General features: G+C 37.5%; 1 protein-coding gene across 1 annotated transcript; it reads left to right on the top strand.

The window, feature by feature from the left end:
* Window positions 1–195: 195 nt before the first annotated feature.
* Window positions 196–22803, top strand: SNRPC (small nuclear ribonucleoprotein polypeptide C). Its single transcript, XM_079147269.1, has 6 exons — window positions 196–318; window positions 672–714; window positions 6433–6541; window positions 10138–10227; window positions 18892–18996; window positions 22399–22803. Exons 1-6 carry the CDS (start codon window positions 311–313, stop codon window positions 22521–22523), a joined length of 480 nt encoding a protein of 159 aa, XP_079003395.1. The 5' UTR covers window positions 196–310; the 3' UTR covers window positions 22524–22803.
* The last annotated feature ends 5080 nt before the right edge of the window (window positions 22804–27883 follow it).

Raw genomic sequence — 27883 nt, 5'->3', positions numbered from 1 at the left:
TGTATTCTGCTGTTATCTCAACATTTAACCCAGCGCTTGGTAGGTAGCAGGGCATAGCCACATATTTGACGAAAAATAACGCGCTCCCGGAAGCATCAAGAATCAAGACTGAATGAGTATGGATTGAACCTCGTAGGCACCCATAGTACCGCCCTTTCCACTCTTCTAATAGGTGAAGGGAAAGCGAGAAAAGCCCCGCCTCTGGCTTGGCTACGGACCGCCAGTCCGGGAGTTCTGCAGCCCCGGCGCTTGCTGTGTGCGTCACTTCCGGGCGGCGCGGAGCCGAGTGGTCAACGGTCTGTGGAGCAACATGCCTAAGTAAGAGGGGGTCTGAAACGTGAAGGCGGTGGCGGTCATTGGTGGTGGCCCAGTGAGAGGCGCGGAGAGCGGGTTCTGATACTTGAAGCCTCCAAGGAAGGGCGAGGGTCTGGGGAGAAATGAGGGTGGGAGATGGCAAGCTCTAGACCCTCTTTTGGAGTGTGGAGGTCGACCCCGCTTAAGGCAACAACAACAAAAAAAACTGGTTTTTGTCAGAACGCTTTGTTTGACGCCTTCGGATCGTGAATAGGGAGGTTTTGTGTGTGTTTTTTGTTTTCAGCGAACAAGGATGCCGTGGATGGGCATACTATTAACAGGTTGGCATCTTCTGTTTTCTCTCCCACCCTCTTCAGGTTTTATTGTGACTACTGCGATACGTACCTCACCCATGACTCTGTAAGTAGAGGATTTCGTCATCGTTTAAAAAAAGTCTACGTGGAATCGTTAAATAAGTTTTTTTTTTTTTTTTTTTTTTTTTTTTAACGTGTAGGTTTGTGCTTTTCAGACTGCTGAAATTTAAGGTTTAATGCTTGGAGAAAATAATTGGGTGTGTTATTTTTCCTCCTGTAACAGTTTTCATAATTTGAGAACATTTGCAAAAAGTACTCTTCCAGAAGTCATTGATTTCACTGGAAAGCCAAAATAATAAAGGTTTATTAGCAAGTTTGAAGATGAAAAAAGTTACACAAACAAAATTTCTAGGAGAGTGCCCTTGAAGTTCCAATAGTGGATTGTATCAAGTTATTAAAATGTTTGGATAAAATGGAGATAAATGATGTGATTTGGAACAATATTCTTTGATTTGATTAAAAACTTCTTAGCAAATAACAGCACCTAAGAGTGAAGGCTTCATTGTGGCAAGCTGTGTTTCAGATATTTTACACAAATCATTTTATTTCATGCTTCTGATACTCTCAGTACTTTCATTATCTCCACTTTGTGGAGAAAGAAACTGAAGCAGTGTGCGAGTGGAACTGACTTCAGATGTTAGAAAACAAGTAATTCTGTATACAGGTGGAAGGTGAGACTAGGGGTTCCAACTCTGTAATTCTGTTCCAGCAGTTCTCAAACTTTTTGGTGTTTGAGAACATTAAAACCTTAAACAATTATTGGCTTATATGTATGTATTTTTAAATCGGGTTATGTGGGTTGTGTATGCAAATATTTGAAATTAAATATTTGAAATTAAAAAATTAAAAGCCTTTACTCATTTGAAAGTAGCAGTAACAAGCCAGCTCGGTGGTGCATGCCTGTAATCCCAGTGGCTTGGGAGGCTGAGGTAGAAGGATGGAGAGTTCAAAGCCAGCCTCCTCAAAAGTGAGGAGCTAAGCAACTCAGTGAGATCCTGTCTCTAAAATAAAATGCAAAAAATAGGGGTGGGGATGTGATTTAGTGGTGGAATGCCCCTGAGTTCAATACCTGGTACTCCCAGCCCCTCCCCTCAAAAAAAGTAACAGTAACAAGTTTTTTACATGTAATGTAGCATTTAAAAAAGGAAACATAAGTACAAATAAAGATATTGTTTTAGCATCTTTACAAACCTCTGTAATATCTGACTTAATGGAATACAGCTGGGTTCTTATCTTTTTCTGTATTAAATGTGTTACAGTGTGTTGTTTTAGTTGAAGTATATAGTTCAGTCTCTCATTGATATGTAGTTGACAAAAGGGGTAGTACTTTTTTTGTTTTTTGTTTTGGTAACAGGGATTGAATCCAGGAATACTTAACCACTGAGCCACATCTCCAGACTTTTTAAATTTTTATTTTATTTTAAAATTTATTTTATTTTGAGACAGGCTCTTGCTAAATTGCTGAGACTAGCTTTAAACTTGAGCTTCTCCTGTCTCAGCCTCCCAAGTCACTGGGGTTTTTGGTGTGCTGAACCACACCTGGCTAGTAGGAGTACTTTAATAGTCTTTTTAGATAATTATTGGTATTCTTTAATACTACTTTATATTATTTCATCAAAACTTAACACATGGTTAGTTGCAATGCGGACTCTGAAACCTATCAGACTTTTCAGAATATTACATTAAAATTCACTGGCAAAAAAAAAAAAAAAAAAAGAAATCCCTGGTCTGTCTTGGACTTTGAATCTTTTATTGTGCTTGATTTTGTAATATGCATTGGTTATTTGGAAAATATTTAGTGAGTTATACAGGTCTGCAAGTGTGGACTTATTTGATTATATTCTGTTAATAACTCACATTAATTAAAGTAAAAATTTAATCACTACTGGCTTTAAGTGGTGAGAAACTGTCAATTTCATGGTAACAGGTAAGGTTTTCTAACATTCTAATTTTTGCTTATAGCTCATATTTTATTATTGTCAACAGATACTATCAATTGTTTTTCTTGAAGTTAACAGGTTCACTTCTTTTCTTTTTTTCTTTTTTTTTTTTTGGTATGGTACTGAGGATCAATGCCTGGGCCATGTGCATGCTGGTAAAGTACTCTACCACTGAACTACATCACAGGCCCCCCTTTTATATATATATATCTTTATTTTGTTTATTTTTATGTGGTGCTGAGGATCGAATCCAGTGCCTTACACATGCCAGGCAAGTGCTCTCCCACTGAGCCATAACCCCAGCCCATCATCATAGACCCTTTTATTAAAAAGTTTTGTTTTAGGGAAGAGTAACACTAGGTTGCCCAGCCTAACCTGGAACTTGGAATCCTCTTCAGCCAACTGAGTATCTGGGATTATAAGCATATGTCTCCCTGCCTGGCTACTTTATTCATTTTTGAGAAGTCTGAGTATTTAACATGTTTCTTTTTCTTTCAGAGAAAGAGACAGCTAGCAAAGCTAGCAACTAGAATTACATGCTTGCTTTTAAGTACTAACCTTAAATTTTCCTTGAAATTTCATATATTAGTGGGCAGAAATGCTTTGTCAGTTTTGTTACCCAGAATATTAAAAGGATAGGAACTCACAAGTTGAGATTCAACAAAATTAACAATTATATTGTTTCATTAAAGACAATGAAATTGGGTTTTGCCCCCTTGAGTGTGGAGCATTGAAAAATACAATGATCACTAAAAGAAAAGGGTGTCATGCCTTGATTCATTCTAAAGTACCAGGAGTTGGCATCATCATTGTTAATGTGAAAAAGGAAAGTAATGTCTTATGAAAAAAGACATACAGCGTGGCACACCCCTGAAAAGGTCTTAGAGACCATTAGATGTCTGTGAAGCATCCCTGAGAAATGCAGCTCTATGCTGCTTTTGCAAGAACCGGATTAAATTGGTATTCTTGATCATCTTGAATAGTATCTGGAAGAACCTAGCCAATGATTTCTTTGTTGTCACTTTGTTTAAAATTCTTTCCATATTTGGGGATGTACTCAGTGTTAGAGTGCTTACCTAGCCTGTGCAAGAACCTGGCTTTGATCTCAGCACTGCAAAGGAAAAAAAAAAAAAATCTTATGCATGATGTTGTTTAGCATTAGCAGATTTGTAGGCTGGGCATGGTGGCACACCTGTAATCCCTTGGTGCTGAGGTAATAGGATCCCAAATAGGAGGTAAGCTTGGGCAACCTATTGAGACCTGGTCTCAAAATTTAAAAAAAATGGATGGGATATAGTTTAATGGTAGAGTGCCATTGGATTCAATTCTCAGTACTGGGGGGAAAATGACAGATTTATGGGGTATGCAAGGAGGGTGGTTCCTCTTAAAGAAATAGTTCTGAATATTATAGACTGTCTGGAAGAGATCCCCAGTATTTTTTTTTTTTTTTTTTGTACTCCCCTCTCGGTGCAGGCCATATAGCCCAACTTGTAATCCCCTCTCTAGTAAAATCCCTAGTCATAATTTTCTTAAAGTTGTTAGTGAGGGGGCTGTGCCTTTCTACTTTTTTTTTTTTGGCATATTTTCATATACCCACTAATAATCTTGCTAATGCCAGAATTCAGAAAATTGTGAAGTATCTTATAATAACTTTCTCTTTATGAGAAGTATTGAGAACTCTGTACTATTCTAAAATTTTCTTTTTTGTGTGTGTGTGGGGGGGTTATCCAGGATTGAACTCAGGGCCACTTGACCACTAATTGAACTCAGGGCTGCTTGACCACTGAAATACTTCCCCAGCCTTATTTTGTATTTTGTATTAGCAACAAAGTCTAATTGAGTTGCTTAACACTACACTTTTGCTGAGGCTGGCTTGGAACTCGCAGTCCTCCTGCCTCAGTCTCCCGAGTCCCTGGGATTACAGGTGTGTGCCACCACGCCCTGCTAAAATTTTCTTGAAAAAGAAAAAATATGATTATAGCAGTTCCCTGCAGCGGACTTCAAAATGTATTAAAGCCTCCATTGCCGTCTGGGCATGGTGCACCCACTTGTAACCGCAGGTACTTGGGATTTTGAGGCAAGGGGATTTCAAGATTGAGGCCAGTATGTACAAATAAGCATGACTCTAACACCAAGTTTGGTGAGCCTGGGGGTGTAGTTCAGTGGTAGAGCACTTCTAGCATGTGGGAGCTCTGGGCTCAATCCCCAGGGCTATGTCTATTCAGAGGAAAGAAACCATATGAAAATGTGTATAGATATGAAGATAAAAATGAATTTAGACTGTCATACTTCCAGTGATTTCGTCCCTAAATTCCAGTCTCTCAGGTTATTGCTATAAGGATTATTTAATTTTAAAATGTGCTTAATTTGGGGTTTCTTATTGCTAATACCATGGTTAAATTCTGTTGACTGTTAAAAACAAAATCACTACAAACCGTTTATATAAAAATACTAAATCAATTAGGCAAAAACAAAAGAAAAATTTCAAACATTCAGTTATTCAGTGCTATAACTTTTGGATTTTTTTTTTCATATTAGGACTGCCAAATCTATAATGAATATTTTTCTTAAACTTTTTTTTTACTGGGGGGAGGGTATACAGGGAATTGAACCTGGGGGTGCTTTACCACTGAGCGCCCAGACCTTTTTATTTTTATTTTGAGACAGGGTCTTGCTAAGTTTGCTGAGGGTCTCCCTGAGTTGCCCAAGCTGACCTCAAACTTGCAATCCTCCTGCCTTAGCCTCGTAAGCCCCTGGGATTACAGGCATGTGCTATGGGTGCCTGGCTTAATTTTTTGTTTTTAGACAGGATTTCTCTTAGTTGCACAGGCTGACCTCAAATTTGTGATCCTCTTGTTTCAGCCTTCTGAGTTACTGGGATTACAGATGTGCATCACAACACCCAGCTCTGATCTAGTTTTTATTCATGAAAATTGGAATTGGAGGTATAGTTCAGTGGTAGAGCACTTACTTGCCTAGCAGGTGCAAGGACCTGTGTTTCTATCCCAGCAACTGACAACAATACACAAACACAGTAATAACGAGCTAACTCAATAAAAGCAATAACAAAATTAGTGTAATTTCCAGGTGCATTGGTACACAACTGTTATATCAGCTACTTAGGAGGCTGAAGCAAGAGAATCACAAGTTCAAGGCCAGCCACAACAAGTGAGCAATATCTTGTCTCAAAAAGAATAAAAAGGTCTGGGGATGTAGCTCAGTGGTAGAGTGTCCCTAGTTTCAATCTCCAGTACCTAAAAAAGGAAAGAAAAGGTTGAGCTTGGCCCAGTGGCAGTTCCCTGTAGGTCTAATTCCTTGGGAGTTTGAGGTGAGAGGATTGCTTATTCCAGGATTCAAGACCAACATGGGCATCATAGCAAGACCTGTTTCCAAAATTTGTGGGCATATGGTCTTTGCTGCTATTACTCAACTTTGCTGTGATAGAGAGAAGCCGTGACAATAAATAAATGAATAAATGTGTCTGCTGGAGCTGGTGATGTAGCTCAGTGGTACAGTGTGTGTCTGGCGTGTATGAGGCCCTGGGTTCTGTCCCCAGCACCACACACACACATACACAAAGGGTATCTGTGTTCTAACAATATTTTATTTTTTTAAACAAAACCAGGTGACTGGACCGTGGGCCACAGTTTGTTGACCCCTGGTCTAGATAATAAATATAATAAATAAATTGCCATAGTATGTTGTAGGATAATGTGTAGTGCCTAGCCAAACTATCTGGGCCGCTTACAAGGAGGTAAATCTTTATCAACTTTCTCATTTTGGAGATTTGTTTCTGCATCTGATACAGCCTTTTTGTTTTACAGCCATCTGTGAGAAAGACACATTGCAGTGGTAGGAAACACAAAGAGAATGTGAAAGACTACTATCAGAAATGGATGGAAGAACAGGCTCAGAGCCTGATTGACAAAACAAGTATGTTTTGGTTTCTTGTTCTGATGTGACAGAATAGTCCCATTCTTTTCCCTCCCTGTCTCTTTGTTGTTTTTCACAGAAGCAATGCCTTCTGAATGATAAACAGGGGCATTTGCCCATGTTGAATGGAAGAAGTGGAAGGTCACTGGTTTCCCAGGAATATAGGAACATGTTAATATTAATTGGTGAGGGTCAAGCAATCAGAGAGAGAGCTGTCAAGTTTTGGTTATATTTGGAGTGGAGCAGAGAAGAATGGAATTGTGTAATATTTCTGTGTTGACACGAACCAGGTTTTTTAGTAAATTTATATAAACCCCCCTTTGTAGTGATTCACAGTTTTTAGAAGTGTAAACAGTTCTAGGTAAAGACTGGGGTAGATTTGTGGTTTTCTTTTTCTAGTTTTAGAGACATCATTTGACTTAATCTTATTTATAGTCCTGACAGAAATAACCAAACAAACAACAAAGCTAACTGGTGTGGCAAAATAATCTGGATATTTTGGACCCATATTTTCGTTGTAAATGCCTTCTTTTTGATGTTAATTAGGAATATTTTGTTCTGGCTAGTTGAGCCAAGGCACTGTCAGAAGTTACATTTTTATTTTAGATCATACTGGTATATTTTTTGAAACATGACCTTTCTTAAAAATTCACTCAGAGCTGTCAGGCAGATGTAGACTTTATGATGCGATTTAAAAAAAAAAAGCAAAACTATTTTGTAAAGTTTTAAATGAAGTAGAAAGATTTAAGGAATGGACTTCCTCTATACCCACTCCCTAGTTTCCCATCACCCTGCTACAAGATTCTTATTTAGCTTACATCAAGTTTCTCAACCTTGGTGCTGTTGACTTTAATAGTCAGCAAAAGGTGATAGAGTTCTGTGTTGTGGTATTCTGTCCTGTGTGTTCTAGGTTATTTGGTAGCATCCTTGGTATGAACCCACTAGTACCAGCCTCCAGTTGTGAGTACTGCTAAAAAATGTCTCCAGGCATTGTAGGAGCAGGGCAGAATTGCTCCTGGGTGAGAGCACTAAGTACCTTTACTTACTTCCTTTTGGTCTCCAGGACTTTTATGGAGTAAATCTCAGACATTGTCTCAGTTGAAAAAATTAATTGTCTTCCTTTTTCTCCCCACCCCCAATACTAGCAGTTGAACTCAGGGGTGCTCTACCACTTAGCTGTATCTCCAGCTCTTTTTATTTTGAGGTAGGATCTTGCTAAGTTGCCTGTGCTGGCTTCAAACTTGTGATACTGCCTCAGTATCCTGAGTTGCTGGGATTTCAGGTGTATGCTGCTGTACCCAGCTTAGAAAGTACCTTTTTGATTAGAAAAGCCCTTATTGAGAAATATAATCCCTGATAGAGCACAGGTATATGAATAGCTCTTATTAAATGTTTATATCATCCTTTTAGATCTGATCCTCATGAATGATCAGAGATTAGGATGAGTAATTTGACTGACTTTGTATTTGTGGGGGTGGAGTAGAATGGCCTGCAGGCAGCATTGAATTGGGAAATTCTTACCTCAGGTATACATTTTTTTTTTTGTACCAGGGATTGAACTCAGGGGCAGTTAACCACTGAGCCACATCCTGAGTTGTTTAGGACCTCACTAAATTGCTGAGGCTGGCTTTGAAATCATGATCCTCCTGCCTCAGCCTTCCAGGCCGCTGGTATTACAGGTGTGTACCACAGTGCCTGGCTCAGATGCGGATTTTTTTTTTTTTTTTAATTGTAAACAAATGGGATACATGTTGATTCTGTTTGCACGTGAAGTAAAGGCATACCATTTGTGTAATCACACATTTACATAGGGTAATGGTGTTTGATTCATTCTGTTTTTTTTTCTTCCCCCACCCCTCCCACCCTTCTTTTCTCTCTATATAGTCCCTCCTTCCTCCATTCTTGCCCCCTCCCACCCCTCATTATGTGTCAATCAGATGCAGATTTTTGAGTGTATATTTTAATATTTGTGACTTTTTTTTTTTTTTTTTTTTTTCCTCTTTTTGTTTTCACTACTGGGGATTGAACTCAGGGTCTTAACCACTGAGCCATATCTCCAGGCCTAATTTAGTTTTTATTTTGAGATAGGGTCTTGCTAAGTTGTATAGGGCCTTGCTGAGTTACTGAGAACTTGAGATCCTCCTCCCTCAGCCTCCCGAGCTGCTGGGATTACAGGCATATACCACCATTCCTGGCTATTATGATTTTTTAAAAATATTTTTTAGTTCTCAATGGACCTTTATCATTTATTTATTTATTTATACATGGTGCTGAGAATCGAACTCAGTGCCTCCACGTGCTATGCAAGTGCTCTACCACTGAGCTACAACCCCAGCCCTATTATGACTTTTTGAAAACCAAATATAGGTGATCTTCAGTTTCTTTTCACTTTTACCTCATATGATAAGAAAGAAAAAAGTTGATAATATTGGACTTTTTTAAGATCACAATTTCTTTCAGGGAAGGTTGTTCCTTTGAAATCATTGTTTCATCCACATCTCCTAAATCAGTACATTAATTCCAAAACTGGCAAGCCAAAATGATTTATTGTTTTCACCAGGATGTAGAAAGAATAGAAAAATTTTACAACCTGGCTTTTGGGCATGTATCACACATTTTTCAAACAAAATAATGAATGGCTTGAATTGGTTATAAGTCACAGATTGGTTATAAGTCACTGTTTTGCTGAGTGGTGGCACACACCTGTAATTCTAGGGACTCAGGAGATTGAGGCAGAAGGATCACAAGTTGGATGTGAGCCTGGCAACTTAGTGAGACCCTGTCTGAACATTAAAAATAGAAAAAGTAGAAAAAACATTAAAAATAGAAAGGACTGGGGGTATACCTCAGTGGTAGAGCACCTTGGGTTTGATGCCCAGTACTAAAAAAGAAGGAAAAAAGATGACGATTTCTTTTTGGTAAAAGACATTGGATAGATAGGAAAATTGTTATTTTAACCATAAAAATACTATATGTGGGCTGAAGTTGTGGCTCAGTGGTAGAGCACTTGCCTGCCATGTGTGAGGCCCTGAGTTTGATACTCAGCACCACATACAAATAAATAAAAGACCCATCGACAACTAAAAAAATTTTTAGAGTATTATATAGTAAAAATAGTTTAAAAGCACCTATTAAATGAATAAAAATTTTTGTCTGTGGGTACTGGGGATTGAACCCATGGGTGCTTTACCTCTGAGGTACATCCCTAACCCTTTTTATTTCTTAGTTTGAGACAGGTTCTTGCTAAGTTGTTGAGGCTGAACTCCAACTTGCAATCCTCCCGTCTCTGTCTCCCAAGTTGCTGGATTACAGGCATGTGCCACCACACCTGGCTTAAATTAATAACAATTTTAAAGAATTTAAAATCACTAAGTCAGTAATTAGTTGCTGTTTTAGCAGGTAAATACCTACAATTGATTTTAAAATGGTAGAGTTATGATAACTTTAGATTACTCGTTAGAGTTAAATATTTGGAATCATTGAAGATTTAAAAGAAAGGTGACCTGGGAATTGCATTTACAATTGTAAATTGTAAATGTATTGTTGAATTCTTATTCATGTTTTTTGTTTTTCTTTTCCTACTCTCCTTCCCAAAGCGGCTGCATTTCAACAAGGAAAGATACCTCCTACTCCATTCTCTGCACCTCCTCCAGCCGGTGCTATGATCCCACCTCCCCCTAGTCTACGTAAGTTTAAAGGTTTTATCTTAATGGATGTAATTGGGCAGATTATCCTTTGATTGTTAGATTATCTCAGTTGGTTTTCAAATGTTTATTGAATACATGATAGTAATAGAAAACAACTTTAGTGGTATAATTTCTAAAATAGTTTTCTGAATTGACCTTTCATGGCATTGTTACTAAGGTATTGTAATTGTGACATCCCAATTCTTTTTTTCTTTTCTTTTCTTTTCTTTTTTTTTTTTGGTGGCCTTTCAAGATGGATTCAAGTGGAAAGTTAAGAATGAACCTATGATTAAATGACTAACGTGAACAGGTGTTCTTGCATATGTTAAGTTATTGATTACTATGAACAGAACACCAGAGGACTCAAATAGCTGATAAACTGGTCATTTTTTTTTTTTCCTATTTCTAATCCACCTCATAATCAACATATATCTTGTGAAAGATAAGAATTGGATAGTGAAGGTGGAGTGGTTCAAGTGCCTCTGTTCTCTAGTAAAACTTGTCATTTCTACATAGCAGACAGGAAGAAATTGAATACTAGGTTGTAGTCCTTTTTGCTGTCCTGTGAAGGTTCAGATTGAAATTGGATTCATTATCATGGATATAAATACAAAAAAGTAATTGTTTTAATTGTTGCACACTAATGCAGATGACTAGGTATTTGTGATCCTGGGGCCCATAGCAATTCCCGGTCACCTATGTCTTCTTGTTCACCTTGATTGACTTATCCCCCCACTTTTTTGTTTATCTTTTGGTGTTGGGGATCAAACCTGTGGTCTTGTGCTTGCCAAGCACCTGCTGTTATCGCTGAACTACACCCCAGGCCTTCAGTATTTTTAATAGCAGAGTAGTCCATGATATGAATGTATCATAATTTACTACATTGTTTTTTTAGATATTGTTAGATATTTAAGTTATTACAGTTATATTGCTTTTTATAAATGATACTGTCAGGAATATCTGCATATAAGTCCTTTTACTTCAGAATATGTTCTTTTTTTTTTTTTTTTTTTTTTTTTTGCGGGGGTCGTGGATGGCAGTATTGGGGATTGAATTCAGGGGCACTCAACCCCTGAGACACTTCCCCAGCCCTGTTTTGTGTTTAATTTAAAGACTGGGTCTCACTGAATTGCTTAGTGCCTCACTTTTACCGAGACTGGTTTTGAACTCATGATCCTCCTGCCTCAGCCTCCTGAGGCACTGGGATTACAGGTGTGTGCCACCACACTGGGCTAGAATATTCTATTTTTAAAGACTGGGGATTGGGCCCAGAGCCTTGCACATGCTACATCCTCAGCCCTTTTTTAAAAAAATTTGTCTTTGAGACATGGGCCTTCTAAGTTTCCCAGGCTGACCTTGAACTTTCAATCCTCCTGCCTTAACTGTGGGGTAGCTGAGATTACAGGTGTGGGCCAGCATGCCAAGCTCAAAAGAATCTTTTAAACCTAGATTTGATCTTTTAATAAATGATCTGAAATTGGGTACTTGTGATTTTAGTTTGTCAGCTTTTTGTCAAGAGCCCCATAGAGAGTATAATCTGTGTTTGGTTTTTTTTTTTTTTTTTTGCGGTGCTGGGGATTTGAACCCAGGACCTTGTGCTTGTGAGGCAAGCACTCTACCAACTGAGCTATATCCCCAGCCCTAATCTGTTCTTTTTTATTTATTTACTTATATATTTGTGGTGCTGGAGATTGAACCCAAGGCTTCTTATATGGTAGACAAGTTCTCTAATACTAAGTTATACCCCTAGCCTCAGAATTTTTGTTTTTAGACCTGAGGAACCTAACTTCATTTATAGTTCTGCCCAGGCATATTTGTTTTTGCCTTTTAGTTATAAAGTAAAGTTTTATGGTATGTGGTTTTTGTAGAGCTACTGTTAATAAAATGAAGCCATTAGAAGTCTGTTGTTTCAAAGTTGGAACCAATTCCTGAGACCCTATTAGTTTCTCTCTTTTTTAAAAAAAATTATATATTTTTTATTAAAATTTTTTTATTTTTACAAACACATTTTGATTCATTGTACACAAATGTGTACAACTTTTTGTTTCTATGGTTGTACACAATGTATATTCAGGCCATACATGTAATCATACATATATATAGGGTAATACTGTCTGTTTCATTCTACTGTTTTTCCATCCCCACCCCCTTCCACCCCTTTTTCCTCTACACCATCCAAATTTCCTTCATTCTTCTCTTCCCCCTGCTACCCCCATCGTTATATATTGTCATGCACTTATCAGAGAAAACATTCAATCTTTGGTTTTTTGGGCTTGGCCTATTTCACTTAGCATGATATTTTCCAACTTCATCCATTTACCAGCAAATGCCATAATTTTATTCTTCTTTATGGCTGAGTAATATTCCATTGTGTATATATACCACAGTTTCTTTATCCATTCGTCAGTCGAAGGGCATCTAGGTTGGTTCCACAATCTAGCTATTGTGAATTGAGCTGCTGTGAACATTGATGTGGCAGCATCACTGTAGTACACTGATTTTAAGTCCTTTGGGTATAAACCGAGGAGTGGGATAGCTGGGTCAAATGGTGGGTCCGTTCCAAGCTTTCTGAGGAATCTCCATACTGCTTTCCAGAGTGACTGTACCAGTTTGCAACTCCACCAGCAGTGTATGAGTGTGCCTTTTTCCCCACATCCATGCCAACATTTATTACTGCTTCTGTTCTTGATATTAGCCATTCTAATTGGAGTTAGATGAAATCTTAGGGTGTTTTTAATTTGCATTTCTCTAATTACCAGGGATGCTGAGCACTTTTTTATATATTTGTTGATCACCTGTGTATATATCTTCTTCTGTGAAGTTTCTGCCCATTAGCCCATTTATTGATTGGGTTCTTTGTATTTTGGGTATAAAGTTTTTTAAGTTCTTTATAAACTTCGGAGATGAGTGCTCTGTCTGAAGTGTGTGTGGAAAAGATTTTCTCCCACTCTGTAGGCTCTCTTTTCACATTGTTGATTGTTTCTTGTGCTGAGAAAAACCTGTTTAGTTTGAGTCTATCCCATTTATTGATTCTTGCTTTTATTTCTTGCGCTATGGGGGTCTTGTTAAGGAAGTCTGGTCCTAAGCCAACATGATGGAGATTCTCAGGTCTAATTCCTAGATCCTTGATCCATTTTGAGTTGAGTTTTGTATAGGGTGAGAAATAGGGGTTTAATTTCATTTTACTGCATATGGATTTCCAGTTTTGCCAGCACCATTTGTTGAAGAGGCTATCTTTTCTCCATTGTAAGTTTTTGGCACCCTTGTCTATTATGAGGTTACTTTATTTATGTGGGTATGTCTCTGTGTCTTCTATCCTGTACCATTGATCTACCTGTCTATTTTGGTGCCAATACCCTGCCGTTTTTGTTACTATTGCCCTATAGTAGAGTTTTAAGATCTGGTATAGTGATACCTCCTGTATCACTCTTCCTGCCCAGGATTGCTTTGACTTTTCTGGGTCTTTTGTTCTTTCACATGAATTTCATGGTTGCTTTTTCTGTTTCTATGAGAAATGTCATAGGGATTTTAATTGGAATTGCATTAATCTGTTTAGCGCCTTTGGAAGTATGGCCATTTTGATAATATTAATTCTGCCTATCCAAGAACATGGGAGATCTTTCCATCTTCTAAGATCTTCCTCAATTTCTTTCTTCAGTGTTTTGTAGTTTTCATCGTAGAGATCTTTTACCTCTTTGGTTAGATTGATTCCCAAGTATTTTATTTTTTTTGAGGCAAATGGAGTTGTTTTTCTCATTTTCCTTTCAGATGTTTCATCGCTTATGTATGAAAATGCGTTAGATTTACGTGTGTTGATTTTATAACCTGCTATTTTGCTGGATTCATTGACCAGGTCTAGAAATTTTCTGGAGGAATTTTTTGAATTCTCTAAATAGAGAATCTTGTCATCAGCAAATAGTGACAGCTTAAGTTCCTCTTTTCCTATTCATATCCCTTTAATTTCTTTAGTCTAATTGCTCTGGCTAATATTTCAAGGACAATGTTGAGTAGAAGTGGTGAAAGAGGACATCCCTGCCTCGTTCCTGTTTTTAAAGGGAATGGTTTCAGTTTTTCTCCATTAAGAATGATGTTGGCCGTGGGCTTAGCATAGATAGCCTTTACAATGTTCAGGTATGTTCCTACTATCCCTATTTTTTCTAGTGTTTTGAGCATGAAGAGGTGTTGTATTTTCTCAAACGCTTTTTCTGCGTCAATTGAAATAACCATATGATTCTTATCCTTAAGTCTGTTGACATGGTGGATTACATTTATTGATTTACGGATGTTAAACCATCCTTGAATTCCAGGGATGAACCCCACTTGATCATGGTGCATGATTTTCTTAATATGTTTTTTGATATGGTTTCCCAGTATTTTGTTAAGGATCTTTGCATCTATATTCATCAAGGATATTGGTCTAAAATTTTCTTTCCTTGATGTGTCTTTGCTTGGTTTGGGTATGAGGGTGATATTAGCTTCATAGAATGAGTTTGGTAGAGTTCCCTCCTTTTCTATTTCCTGGAATACTTTTGAGAAGTACTGGAATGAGTTCTTCTTTGAAGGTCTTGTAGAACTTGGCTGAGAATCTATCTGGTCCTGGGCTTTTCTTGGATGGTAGGCTTTTGATGGCTTCTTCTATTTCATTGCTTAATACCAATTTGTTTAAATTGTGTATGTCCTCCTGGTTCAGTTTGGGAGGATCGTATGTCTCTAGGAATTTGCAATGTCTTTGATATTTTCTCTTTTGTTGGAATATAGATTTTCAAAGTAGCTTCTCATTATGTTATGTATCTCAGTGGTGTCTGTTGTGATATTACCTTTTTCAACACAAATTTTAGTAATTTGAGTTTTCTCTCTTCTCTTTGTTAGTGTGGCTAAGGGTTTGTCTATTTTGTTTACTTTTTCAAAGAACCAACTTTTTGTTTTGTCAGTTTTTTGAATTGTTTCTTTTGTTTCATTCATTGATTTCAGCTCTGATTTTAATTATTTCCTGTCTTCTACTACTTTTGCTGTTATTCTGTTCTTTTTTTAGGGCTTTGAGCTGTAATGTTAAGGTCATTTAGTTGTTGACTTTTCATTCTTTTCTGGAATGAACTTCATGCAATGAATTTTCCTCTTAGTACTGCTCTCATAGTGTCCCAGAGATTTTGATATGTTGTATCGTTGTTTTCATTTACCTCTAAGAGTTTTTTTATCTCCTTCCTGATGTTTTCTGTTATCCATGTTTCATTCAATAGCATATTATTTAGTCTCCAGGTGTTGGAGTAATTTGTTTTTTATTTTGTCATTGATTTCTAATTTCATCCCATTATGATCTGATAGAACACAAGGCAGTATCTCTATTTTTTTGCATTTCCTAAGGGCTGCTTTGTGGCATAACATATGGTCTATTTTTAAGAAGGTTCCATGTACTGCTGAGAAGAAAGTGAATTTGCTCATTGATGGATGGAATATTCTATATATGTCTATTAAGTCTAGGTTATTGATTGTGTTATTGAGTTCTATGGTTTCTTTGGTTGGTTTTTGTTTGGAAGATCTATCCAGTGGTGACAGTGGTATGTTAAAGTCACCCAGCATTATTGTGTTGTGGTCTATGTGATTCCTGAAATTGAGAAGGATTTGTTTGATGTACATGGATGCACCGTTGTTTGGGGTGTAAATATTTACGATCATTATGTCTTCCTGATTTATAGTTCCTTTAAGCAGTATGAAGTGTCCTTCTTTATCCCTTCTGACTAACTTTGACTTGAAGTCCACTTTATCTGAAATAAGGATGGAAACCCCCGCTTTTTTACTGAGTCCATGTGCATGGTAGGTTTCTCCCATCCTTTCACCTTTAGTTTGTGGATGTCTTTTTCTGTAAGATGAGTCTCTTGCAGGCAGCATATTGTTGGGTCTTTCTTTTTAATCCATTCTGCCAGTCTATGTCTTTTGATTGATGAGTTTAGGCCATTAACGTTCAGGGTTATTATTGAGATATGATTTGTATTCCCAGTCATTTGAGCTTATTTTGGTTTTTAACTTGGCTTGGTTTCTCCTTTGAATGGATTTTTCTTTAAGGTAGTTCCTCCCTTTGCTGACCTACATTGTTGTTTTTCATTTCCTCCTCATGGAATATTTTTTTGAGAATATTCTGTAGCACAGCCTTTCTATTTGTAAATTCTTTTAACTTTTGTTTCTCATGGAAGGATTTTATTTCATCTTCAAATCTGAAGGTTAGTTTTGCTGGGTATAGGATTCTTGGTTGGCAACCATGTTCATTCAGAGCTTCAAATATGTTGTTCCAGGCCCTTCTAGCTTTTAGAGTCTGGGCTGAGAAATCTGCTGCTATCCATATTGGTTTCCCACTGTATGTAATCTGATGCTTTTCTCTCGAAGTCTTCAAAATCCTATCTATATTTTGAATGTTAGGTATTTTCATTATAATGTGTCTTGGTGTGGATCTGTTGTGATTTTGTGCATTTGGTGTTTTGTAAGCCTCTTATAATTGATTTTCTATTTCATTCTTCAGGCTTCGAAAATTTTCTGATATTATTTCATTGAATAGGTTGTTCATTCCTTTGGTTTGTATCTCTGTGCCTTCCTCAATCCCGATAATTCTTAAATTTGGTCTTTTCATGATGTTTTGTAGTTCTTGGAGATTCTGTTCATGATTTCTTACCATCTTCTCTGGGCAACTTTATTTTCAAGATTAAATATTTTGTCTTCATTGTCTGAGGTTCTGTCTTCCAAGTGGTCTAGTCTTTTGGTGATGCTTTCCATTGAGTTTTTTATTTGGTTTATTGTTTCCTTCATTTCAAGGATTTCCATTTGGCTTTTTTTTGAGAATCTGTCTCTTTGTTGAAATGATCTTTTTTTTTTTTTTTTTTTTGCAGTGCTGGTGATTGAACCCAGGGCCTTAGTGCTCGCGAGGCAGGCACTCTACCAACTGAGCCATATCCCCAGCCCATGAAATGATCTTTTGCTTCCTGTAATTGCTCTTTCAACTGCTTATTGCTATTATCGTTCATTGCCTGCATTTGCTCTCTTATCTGATCCTTTGCTTCATGAATCGTCTTAATCATATATAATCTGAAGTCCTTTTCTGACATTTCTTCTACCATACTGTCATTGGATTCTATTAATATAGAATCTAGATTTGTTTGGATCATTTTCTTCCCTTGTTTTTTCATGTTGTTCATATATCTTCCCCTCCAGCAGATCTGGGGTATTGCAGTTTCCCCCGTGTAGGCTTTTAGTGACCCTATAGGTTTCTAAAACCTTTTCTTTAAGGGGGAGATCAATGTTAGCAGTGCCCAGTTTAGACAGTATGCAATCCTAGACCAAATAGCCCCTATGAGGACATTAACAATACTGTTATAGTAAACAGAATGAGTTCAATTATTATCTTCAGTATAACAAACAGATTTGCAATAAGGTGCAGTTTCTAATGGAGGACTAAGAGGATGCGGAGGTTGTAGGATGTAGTTGTTAATAGGATAAGAAAAGAATATATAGAAGTTCTGGAAAATAGAAAGAGTGAGAGTATAATCAAAAGATGTTGGTTGTTAGCATGCAAAAAGGAAGAAAGAGACTCTGAGGGAACAGGTAAACAAAAGGAAAGGAGAGCAAAAAAAGTAAAGAAATAAAAACTTAAAAATTTTCAATAAGGAGAAAAAGGAAAATCTACACTCTAACAGTCATGTAGTATTTAAACCTCCCAGTCTTCAGTAGCCTGATTCATGAGAGGTACCTGACAGTGAGCTTCAAGTCTTCAGCAGGAGTCTCAGGATGGGATTTGCCTCACCTAAAGATGGGAGCTATGGCCTCCAGGATTATCCAAGATGGCCGCTCTGGCTTCCAAATGTGTTGGCAAATGGGGAGCTGCAGCTCGGGGTGTGGGCATGGTTGGTTGGAGGTCCTGTAGGCGGGATGCGGTTGTTCAGGCAGGAGTCCTGAAGGTGGGGTGTGTTCTGTTTGGTTGCAGGATCCTGGAGGCAGGGGGCGCTCAGTCTGTCTGGGGGTCCTGATGGCAGGGAGCAGTCAATCAGTGTGAGGGCCCCAGAGGCAGGGAGTGATTGGTCGTTGTGAGGGGTTCTGGAGACAGGTCTCAGTCAGTTCTGCCAGGGGTCCTACGGAGCCTGGCTGTTGTCTCAAAACAGCCATGTGGATACACGTGTCAGCCACGTGTATCCAAATCTGCAGGTACCGTAACAGTGAATTTCCTGCAATCGGGTGGTGGATGATGGATAGGTGAAAGTCAGGCAATGGACAGGCAAGAGGCAGGCAAATGGTGGATGATAGGCGCCTGACAGTGAGCAATCTGCACTCAAAAAGGTGTCAGTATGCTGGCTGACTGCAGGTGATTGCAGTAGACAAATGGGGTAAACAGCAGGGGATCAATAAGCAGCAAAAACTGCCTCACCAAGAAACAGATATCCTCTGCTTGAAACCCGTGTTATAGAGCGACAAGGAACGCAGCTTCCCTCTAGTTCACCATCTTGGATCCTATATATTTATAAATATATATTTAGTTGTAGGTGGACAGATGCCTTTATTTATTTATTTTTATGTGGTGCTGAAGATCGAACCATGTACAACTAAAACAAAATTTAAAAGAAGAAAAAGTGTCAACATACAAGTATAGAAGTATACTTTAACCATAGACTCCATTCTTTATTTTAGCGGGTCCTCCTCGCCCTGGTATGATGCCAGCACCTCATATGGGAGGTCCTCCCATGATGCCAATGATGGGCCCTCCTCCTCCTGGGATGATGCCGGTGGGACCTGGTAAGTTGCAGTGTCTTTCCTTTTAGCAAGCTGCATTGTGTTTTTGTTAAGGGAAATTCTTAAGTAGCTGCCTAAATGTATTATTACAAGTATTGTAACAGATTTGGTCAATCTTTAGTGATAAATAGAAAGAAATATTGGATTTATCAGTATAAATGGAGTATCTAATGACCTTGTTCCACTGAAAGCAAGATGAGGCTGCCTCTCTCTTCCTTCTCCCTGCCTGTTTTTGCTTTATCTTGACTTTTGGCCACTGCTAATGGAGAGAAGGGTAGATGACCTTATTCCATTTTGGGGGTGGAGGGAAAGATAGATGTATTTTCTTGGTTTTGATTTGGAGCTGAGCTTCCTCCTGTTGCAGATTTTAATTAATTTATTTATTTTTAATTTTTTTCATGATGTTAGAGAGCATACACAGTGACTTGTGCCTGCTAGGCAAGCACTCACCACTGAGTTAAAGTATACACCCAACTCTCTTAATGTATATTCAATGACTCAATCAGTGTCCTAAAAAGACGTTAGGCCTAGTAGCTGTTTTTTTTTTTTTTTTTTGTCCAGAAAGTGGAAAAATATCTTACACCTGAAGCATTTTATTTACTTCTTAATTAAATTTAATTTTTATTTAAACAGTTTTTTTGTGTGTGTTATTGTTGGAACCAGGAGCTTGCCCATGCTGGTTGAATGTTCTACCACTGAGCCATGTCCCCACTCCCATTTTATTTAGTATAGACCTAAATTACATTGATTTGCAAATATTTCTGATCCATGGGCAGGATCTTTGCTTTGAAAGCGAGTCTGCTGATTGGAACACTGCATTTCTAGCATAAACCATAATGCATCCTCTACCAACTTTAGTTTCATTTTCTTTGAAGTGGTAAGAGACTGTGATGTAATCCAATTCCAGTCTTCTGTGATTGTTTTGCCTTACCAAATTTCTGAGCATTTGGGAAACTGATTGACCTGATTCTTTTTAACTGTTTCTAGTTAGTTTTCATAAAAACAGTTCTCTTTTCATGCTCCTGTTTTATTGGTTTTCAGAACAGTTAAGTTACATAATTAGAGTAGTGAATATGACTGACATTATCAGGTTTGAGGACATGTGATTGATGCCTACAGCTCAACTGGATAAACAAGCTGCAAAGGTATTAGAGTAGCTTTTTAGCCAGAAGTAGTCAGTATGCTTGCTGTGGGTATCATTAAAAGTTCCTGACTTACAGGCTTGTGAACCCAAAACACAATTGAAGTGATTGATATAGCTTTAGCATTCTTAAGTTAGGGCAACATATTCAGACATATAGATGGTTTAGGAATGTGCTGAACTGAGGAATATGTGACTCATCTAAAGAAGAAGGCTTCCAGCCAGGTATGGTGGCATGTGCCTGTAGTTCTAGTTACTTGGGAGGCTGAGGTAGGAGGATTGTTTGAAGCCCAGAAATTTGAGGCCTGCTTGGGCAACATAGCAAGACCCTGGCTCAAAAAAAGAAAAAAGAAGAAGAAGAAAAAAAAAAAAAAAAAAAGAATGAAAGAAAGAAAGGAGAAAGAAAAAAAAAGGCAGCTTCCAGAACTTACCTTCAGCCTGTGGTTGACTTTGAGAATGCGGGCTTGGTGTTGCTAGTTCTCCTATTCCTTTTTCTTTCTTTTTAAAAAATTTTTAGAGCCAGGATAAAGTGGTAAGATTGTGGAATTTGTGTTAAAATAATTGAGTAGTTTGGGGTTGGGTGGGAATAGAAATGAGTTGGGCTATAGCCGAACAAAGTTGGTCATGGGTGGGTAAGTGTTGACGCTGGATTGTGGATACATGGATATTCATCATACTCCTTTGTACTAAGTATATGTTTGAACATTCCCATGATAAAATAGTTAAAAACATAAATGGAATCTAGACCTTTACTTGAAATCCCAATGTTAGTAATTAATGTAAATTAGATCCACTATGGAGACCAAAGTAAACAAGTTTTCAGGTACTCAGTTTTTAATCTTCCTATAAGCAGTGCTTGAATACAGATTATGTTAAACTTGGGCCTTTATGTGGAATTTAGAAATTTATTATTATTCTGTGTTCTTGTTGAAATTGATCTTGGAAAAAAATCTGTACTGTTGGATCTTGTGTCTTTGCATATAGTTGTGTTACTTTTCGTGATAAGGCTATATTCAATTTTAAATAAGTTTTTATAGTTTTCTCTTTTTTTCTAAGTGTAGTTTTCTTTTTTTCTGCCTCCACAGGGGGGCAGCAGTGGGGATTAAACCCAGGACTGTGCATGTTGAGCAAACCATGAACCATTGAGCTACATCCCGAGCCTTGAATATAGTTTTCTTTGAACCATTTCTCCAAACCTTTCATGAAAACTATTTAGTTAAAAACAAATAATTAGTCCTGGGCATGATGACCCATGCCTACAGTCCCTGCACTTGGGAGGCCAAACAGGAGGATCATAAGTTTGAGGTTATTCTCAGCAACTTAGTGAGACCCTTACCAACTTAACAAGACCCTGCCTCAAAAAAAAAAAAAAAAAAGGACTGGGGATGTAGCTCAGTGGTTAAGCACCCCTGGGTTCAATCTTCAGTATAGAAAAAAAAAAAAAAAGGCAAAATTTAATATTTATGAAGAATTTATATAACATGAAAATTATGAGCCATAATAATAAAATGAGTATCCATGAAGCCACCACCCAGCTGGAAATAGAACATGATCTAGTCATTGAAACTGCCTGTCTTGTTCCCTTACCCCTCTGCTTGCTCTCCTTTCCCTGCCTCATTTATTTGGCTGGTTTATTGATGGGACACTTAAAAAAATTTAGTAATAGTTTCTAAAATGCATTAGAAAAATAAAATTTTGTGTATGCTAATTGTTATAAATCACATTATTGCCTATTATCTTTCTTGACTTGAGCTAAGTATGGTTACTAACAGGTTCTCAGCATGGTCCTCCTGCTCACCTTTCCTACAACTCCGAACAAACGCTTAGTGGTAAGATTGTCCTCTGTGCCTGTGTACATTCATGAAATAGCTCCTGGTTATATGGTGGATATAACTGGTTTAATGAGCTGACTGAATAACATGTGACTTAGTTGTGAATTTCCCTGAGTGAGAAAAAAGGTCAGTTTAGGGAACTAGTGTCCCTGGTGATTTCTCAATAACAGTCTATTCATAGTTTCCCCCTTACTATCATTAGATCATGATACCCACATGGTTCTTGTGTTGACCTTTTTGTTTTTTGTTTGAGAATGTCTAAGTAATTTACAAATGTGATGAATTTGTTGCATTTCTTCTGTCAAGTGTGTCTTTTTTCCAGCATTTTGCAGGGGGGGGTACTTTTTTGTTTTAGTTGAAGTTCCATCAAATACTCTCTCAAATGTTCTTTCCTCACTCCCATTTCTCCCTTTTCTTTGTTTTTTCCTGCAGCTCCTGGAATGAGACCACCCATGGGAGGCCACATGCCAATGATGCCTGGGCCTCCAATGATGAGACCTCCTGCTCGGCCCATGATGGTGCCCACTCGGCCAGGAATGACACGACCAGACAGATAAGGATAGAGGGGAGCCTCTTTCAGTTTCATACTATTTGTTCTACTTCACCAGGAGATCATGGTGCTGTGATTGGGTGTTTTCTAACAGTATGACAACAAAGACTTGCTCCCCATTTGTATCAAAGAAAATAGTTTCAGAGGGGAGAAATGGAAAGAAAAAGTACAGTTTTCATTTGTATTGTGAAATGTGAAAATAAAGTTGTCAGCTCTTTTAGTTAAAAGTTGTGTTCCCTTTTTCCTCCCCTTCATATTCTTTGTGTATTATAAAGAGATCAAACATTTTGGTTGTGTTCTTGTAGCTCATTCTCTTCTTCAGCATGTACTGTGTGTGTGAGATTCTTTTCCTTAGCTATAGAGTAAGTCCCTTTTAGCACCCTGACTTTAGTAAAATTTTTTTGTGTGGGATTTTGGTAAATCTAACGGTTCTAGAAGAACTTGTTTTGTTTTTGTTTTTGCATGCTGAGATTTGAACCCATGGCCTGGCACATGCTCGGTAAGCTCTCTACCACTGACCTACATCCCCAGCCCTGTTAACCTTTATTGCTTAAAATAATAAACACCATAATTGGTTAATTTTCACATGAATAAGTGGTAAGCTTTAAGTCTTTCATGCTGAAGTAGGGGAAAATAATTTGATGTTTTGTACATGTCAGCTAAAAATGGCAGGAATTGCCTTAACCTCAACTTCTCCTTTTTCTTGGCTCCCATCTATCTTGACTTCAAATAGCCTGAAATTTTCTGTAGGAATCATAAAATTAGGCAGAGTTTTGTGGTACAGAAGATGTATTTAAAATGCTATTTCTTATATCATAAGGCTATAAAAATAGAATATTTTCAGTGAAACATCTAAAAAACCATTGACATGGTTCATATTCAGTGCAGTATAAAATTTACACATTTTTGCATTATAAGTGGGAATGAAATTGTACAACCTCTGGGGAGGGTAATTTGGCATTATAAAAATTATGATACCAATATTCTCTGACCTCATATTGCTTGTCTAGGAATTCATCCTACAGGTAAAGTTACACTCATACAAAATGTTGTAAGAATATGTATTGCTGCAAAAGATTGGAAATAGCATTGACATTGATATCTGTGATAGGGAACTGATTTATGAAGCATAATTCATCCACAGTGTTGCATATGTCATTAATGTTAGAATAAGGAAACTCAGTAGAAAAGATTTCCACAATACACATTGCTCTGCATCTTAGTTTCTTCACATAACGTCTTATTCACTGCTGCTCCTTTTTAGAGAAAATATCTATCTAGGAGTCTTAAAAGACTCCTAGACTGACGCCATGTAATTGGGACAAATAATCATCAGGGAACTTTTTCATATAGAATGATGGCTCTTGGCAGGGATCTTATTTCTCATGCATCCTAGAATCAAGGAGGTAGCATTCTAACAAACCGTTCAGAAGTGGAAATGATGAGAACCTGGTCTTTAAATGTACTCAAAGTATTTTGGATTTTCTCACAGAAAAGAAAACATGTATGTTATCCCAAATTTACTCTAATCTCTCCTTTTCTTGATATTTAGTAGTGTTCTTGTGTTCACCTTTATAAATGTTCACATTACAGCTCATATTTTATAAAGAAAACTGCATGTCCAAAGACAAATCAGTAACAGTCAGTACATGATACTGTCTTCATAGCTTCTTAGAAAAGGAAGTGTCTTCTAATCATGATATTAGTTTGCCCTATGAATTGACAAAAATATGAGAACTTCTTTTTAGAAAATTTTTTATTTTAATTTGTTGTACATGACAAAATGCATTAATATATTTTGATAGATCATACATAGATGGAGTATAATTTCTCATTTTTCTGATTATGCATATTTTAGGATCACATCAGTCATGCAGTTGTATATGTACATGAAGTAATAATGTCTGTTCAACTTTACTTTCCTATCCCCATAGCCCTTCTCTTTCACTCCCTCTACCTAATATAAAGTAACTCTTTTCTTTCCTATGTCCCCCTTGTTTCTGCCTAGTTCACTGTAGTTAAAGCTTTGTTAAACTGTGAAATCATCATACTGTTTTTCTGAAACTACATCAGACATTTTCTTACAAGACTAGAAGGTTTCTAGAATGGAAATTCAATCTTGAAAACACATTGGGCACACACCTATAGTGTCAGCTACTCAGGAGGCTGAGGCAGGAGGATGACTTGAGTCTAAGAGTATGAGTCCAGCCTCCCCACCCCCAAAATAAAAAGAAATGTACTGGTTTTAGAATATGAGTTGGCAATAAAAACAGTGAACTCCGGATAGAACAACCTGGATGTATTGTAAGAGTAGTATGCTCAATGAAAAAAAAAAACAGTCTGAAAAAAAATCAACAGTCTATATAACTCTGGTTATATAAATAACAAAACTAATAGAGATGAAGGAGAAATTAGTAGTTGCCAAAGGTCAGGGATAGTATTGGAGTCAGGTGGGGTATGATGTAAAGGAGTAGCATGAGAGAGACCATTGTGTATATCCTGATTACATTAGTGGTTGCACAAGTCTACATGTGATCAAATGACATAGAATTACATACCAATATTTCCTGTTTATTTTTTTTTAATTGTACTATAGTTATATAAGATGTAACCATGAAGGAAACTGGGTGAAAGATACACAGGACCTCTGTATTATATTTATAACTTCTTATGCATCTACAATTATTCAAAATAAAAAGTTAAAATAAATGTGTTTTCCACTTCTAGGAATATGGAGTAGATGTACTTTATCTTATTCCTACTACTAAATATAACTGAAACTCTGAGTATCTTCAAATCACTAAAGGGGATAAAACTATATATGTATATATGTTCATATATGTATGTGTATGTAAAACAAAGCAACCACAAGAAACTGAAGAAGGCAGACCCCTTGGGACCTAAGGAACAACACAGTGAAAGGAACAGCATGGTGAGTTCCCTGGTTGGTTGTTTTTGCTTTTGGGGGTTTTTGTTTGTTTTTGCCTCATATATCCTAGACTTGGAACTGAAATTGGCATCCAAGGGACACTGGGCACAGATGAAAAAACACCCCAAAAAAGCCTGCTCTTAGTAGCCAAAGGACTAGGAAAGAGGCCGCTTAACAAGACAGGAAACTTAGACACTAACTGTTCTACTCCAGTCATGGCCCCACCCCACTAGGGCCAGCAGAGGCCAAGTAGAAAGCTTAAATTTCCACCTTGCTGAGGTGTATTATGGTGCCCCAACTCTGCTGGGTTTGTAGCAGAGAAGGTCTCACAAGAAGCTAGGATTATTATTCCTATCCAGCAGTAAGAGTTGTTACCACCTCCTGATTGAGTTGATGTTAGAGGAGATACACACAGGATTCTTTCCATTACGCAGCAGTAATAGGTTGTACCCATCCCCATGTCAATGGAGGCATCATGGGGAACAGCAGTGAAGCATTCTGCCTCTCCCAGCAAGAGTATTGGTGGAGGCTGCCTCGGACTGGAACTCCTGTCTTGGCCCTGCAGTAATGAGGAACTCCTTGCCTGGGTCCAAGGAGGCCAAGAGCCCTGGACTTCTACCTTCACCTTTAGTAGTAAAGGTGACTTTCTGCTGGACCAGAATGAGAAAAAGGCTGCAGAATAAGAGGTTTAAATAGGACCCACATACAAAACAATACGTAAATGCCCAAACTTCAATTTAAAGTCACTTGTTATACCAAGAGTCAGGAAAACCTCAATTTTCAAGAACAACCAATAGATGTCAATATGAAAATGACATAGATATTAGAATTATTTAACAAAAATTTTAGAGCAACTGAGGCAGGATTGCAAGCATGAGACTAGTCTGGGCAACTTTGTTAAGACCCCCACAGCATAGAACAAAAAATAAATGCTTCAGTGAGCAATTTTGAACATACTTGAAACAAATGAAGAAATAGTGTCCACAAATAAATGGAAATTTTGGAACCAAAATGAAATATTCACTGGATAGTCTCTAGCAGATTGAAAGGGAATGAGGAAGGAATTGGTGAATTTGAAGATAGAACTAAAGAAACTATCCAATTTGAACAATAGACAATAGACTTCAAAAAGTGAATGAAGGCTCGGGGACCTATGGGACTATAGCAAAAGATTCTGAAATTCATGTCAGAGTCCAGGAGAGGAGAAGATGGCCAAAAAAATACTAGAACAAATATTTTTTGAAAACTTCCCCAAATTCCAAGAGACAAACCTACTTATTTAAGAAACTTGAGTGAACTTCAATCAGGATGAATTCAAAAGAAATCCACACCAAGGCACATCATAGTCAAACTTCTGCAAACTACAGACAAAAATTAGAAAGCAACTGGAGAGAAAATGTCAACTCTTAGAGAAGAGTTCCAAGGATAGCAAATGTATCATCAGAAACCATGGAGGCCAGAAGCAAGTAGCTGAGCAGTTTTCGAGTGGAAGGAAAAGTGCAGATTGCTATATCCAGTAAAAATGTGCTTCAGAAATGAAAGAGAAATAAAGATGTTCTCCCATGAAGGAGAAGAGAATTTGCTGCCAAAATACCCTAAAAGAATGTTTAAATAGGGGCTGGAGTTGTGGATCAGTGGTAGAGTGCTTGCCTAGCATGTGTGAGGCACCGGGTTCAATTCTAAGCACTGCATATAAATAAAAGGTGCATCAACTAAAATATATACATATGTGTGTGTGTGTGTGTGTGTGTGTGTGTGTAAAGAATGCTGCAGTGAATATTCTTAAGAAGTCTAAATAAAAGAGAAACAATGAATGGACTTGTAGCTACCCTAAAATTTGTCTAAATAGAAACAATGTACCTGATAACATTAGACAAGAAGAAAGAAAATGGTAGGCAAACATGGGTGAATACAATAGAATTTATTTTACTGAGCTGTCTATATTGCATGGTTGAAGCAGAAAACACTGGGGGAATATTAAAAGAAAAAATAGCACTGGAAAGGAAGGGGAAGTGCTGGGAAGAGATAGTGGTAAAATTATATTGTTACATTGTGTTACAAATATGTAATAAATTCCATCATTTTGTACATCTATAATGCACCAATAAAAAAAGGTGGGAAAAAACTCATAACACTGATGTAGGTCTAAATGTAAGTAGAGGAATTGTTTAAGACATATACCTGGGCTGGGGTTGTAGCTCAGTGGTGGAGCGCTTACCTAGCACGTGTGAGGTGCTGGGTTCGATTCTCAGCACCACATAAAAATCATTAAATAAAATAAAAGTCATTGTGTCCATCTACAACTAAAAAAAATTTTAAAAAACGACATATGCCTGAGAGAAGATAAAAGGAGGTAGTAATGTACATTTCCTTTAAAAAAAAAAAAAAAAAATGGGGATTTAACCCAGGGGTGTTTAACTACTGAGCCACATCCTCAA

The sequence above is a fragment of the Sciurus vulgaris genome, assembly GCF_902686455.1.
Source record: "Sciurus vulgaris genome assembly, chromosome: 7".
Classification (NCBI taxonomy): domain Eukaryota; kingdom Metazoa; phylum Chordata; class Mammalia; order Rodentia; family Sciuridae; genus Sciurus; species Sciurus vulgaris.
The sequence above is the reverse complement of the archived record's forward strand: the minus strand, read 5'-3'. Positions and strand labels throughout refer to the sequence as shown.

Bases quoted from the DNA above. Each gene is read 5' to 3' on its own strand.
- SNRPC (XM_079147269.1), top strand. The intron at 6,542-10,137 runs GTATGTTTTGGT...TCCTTCCCAAAG, and splicing joins GAGCCTGATTGACAAAACAA to CGGCTGCATTTCAACAAGGA. The intron at 10,228-18,891 runs GTAAGTTTAAAG...TCTTTATTTTAG, and splicing joins CCCACCTCCCCCTAGTCTAC to CGGGTCCTCCTCGCCCTGGT.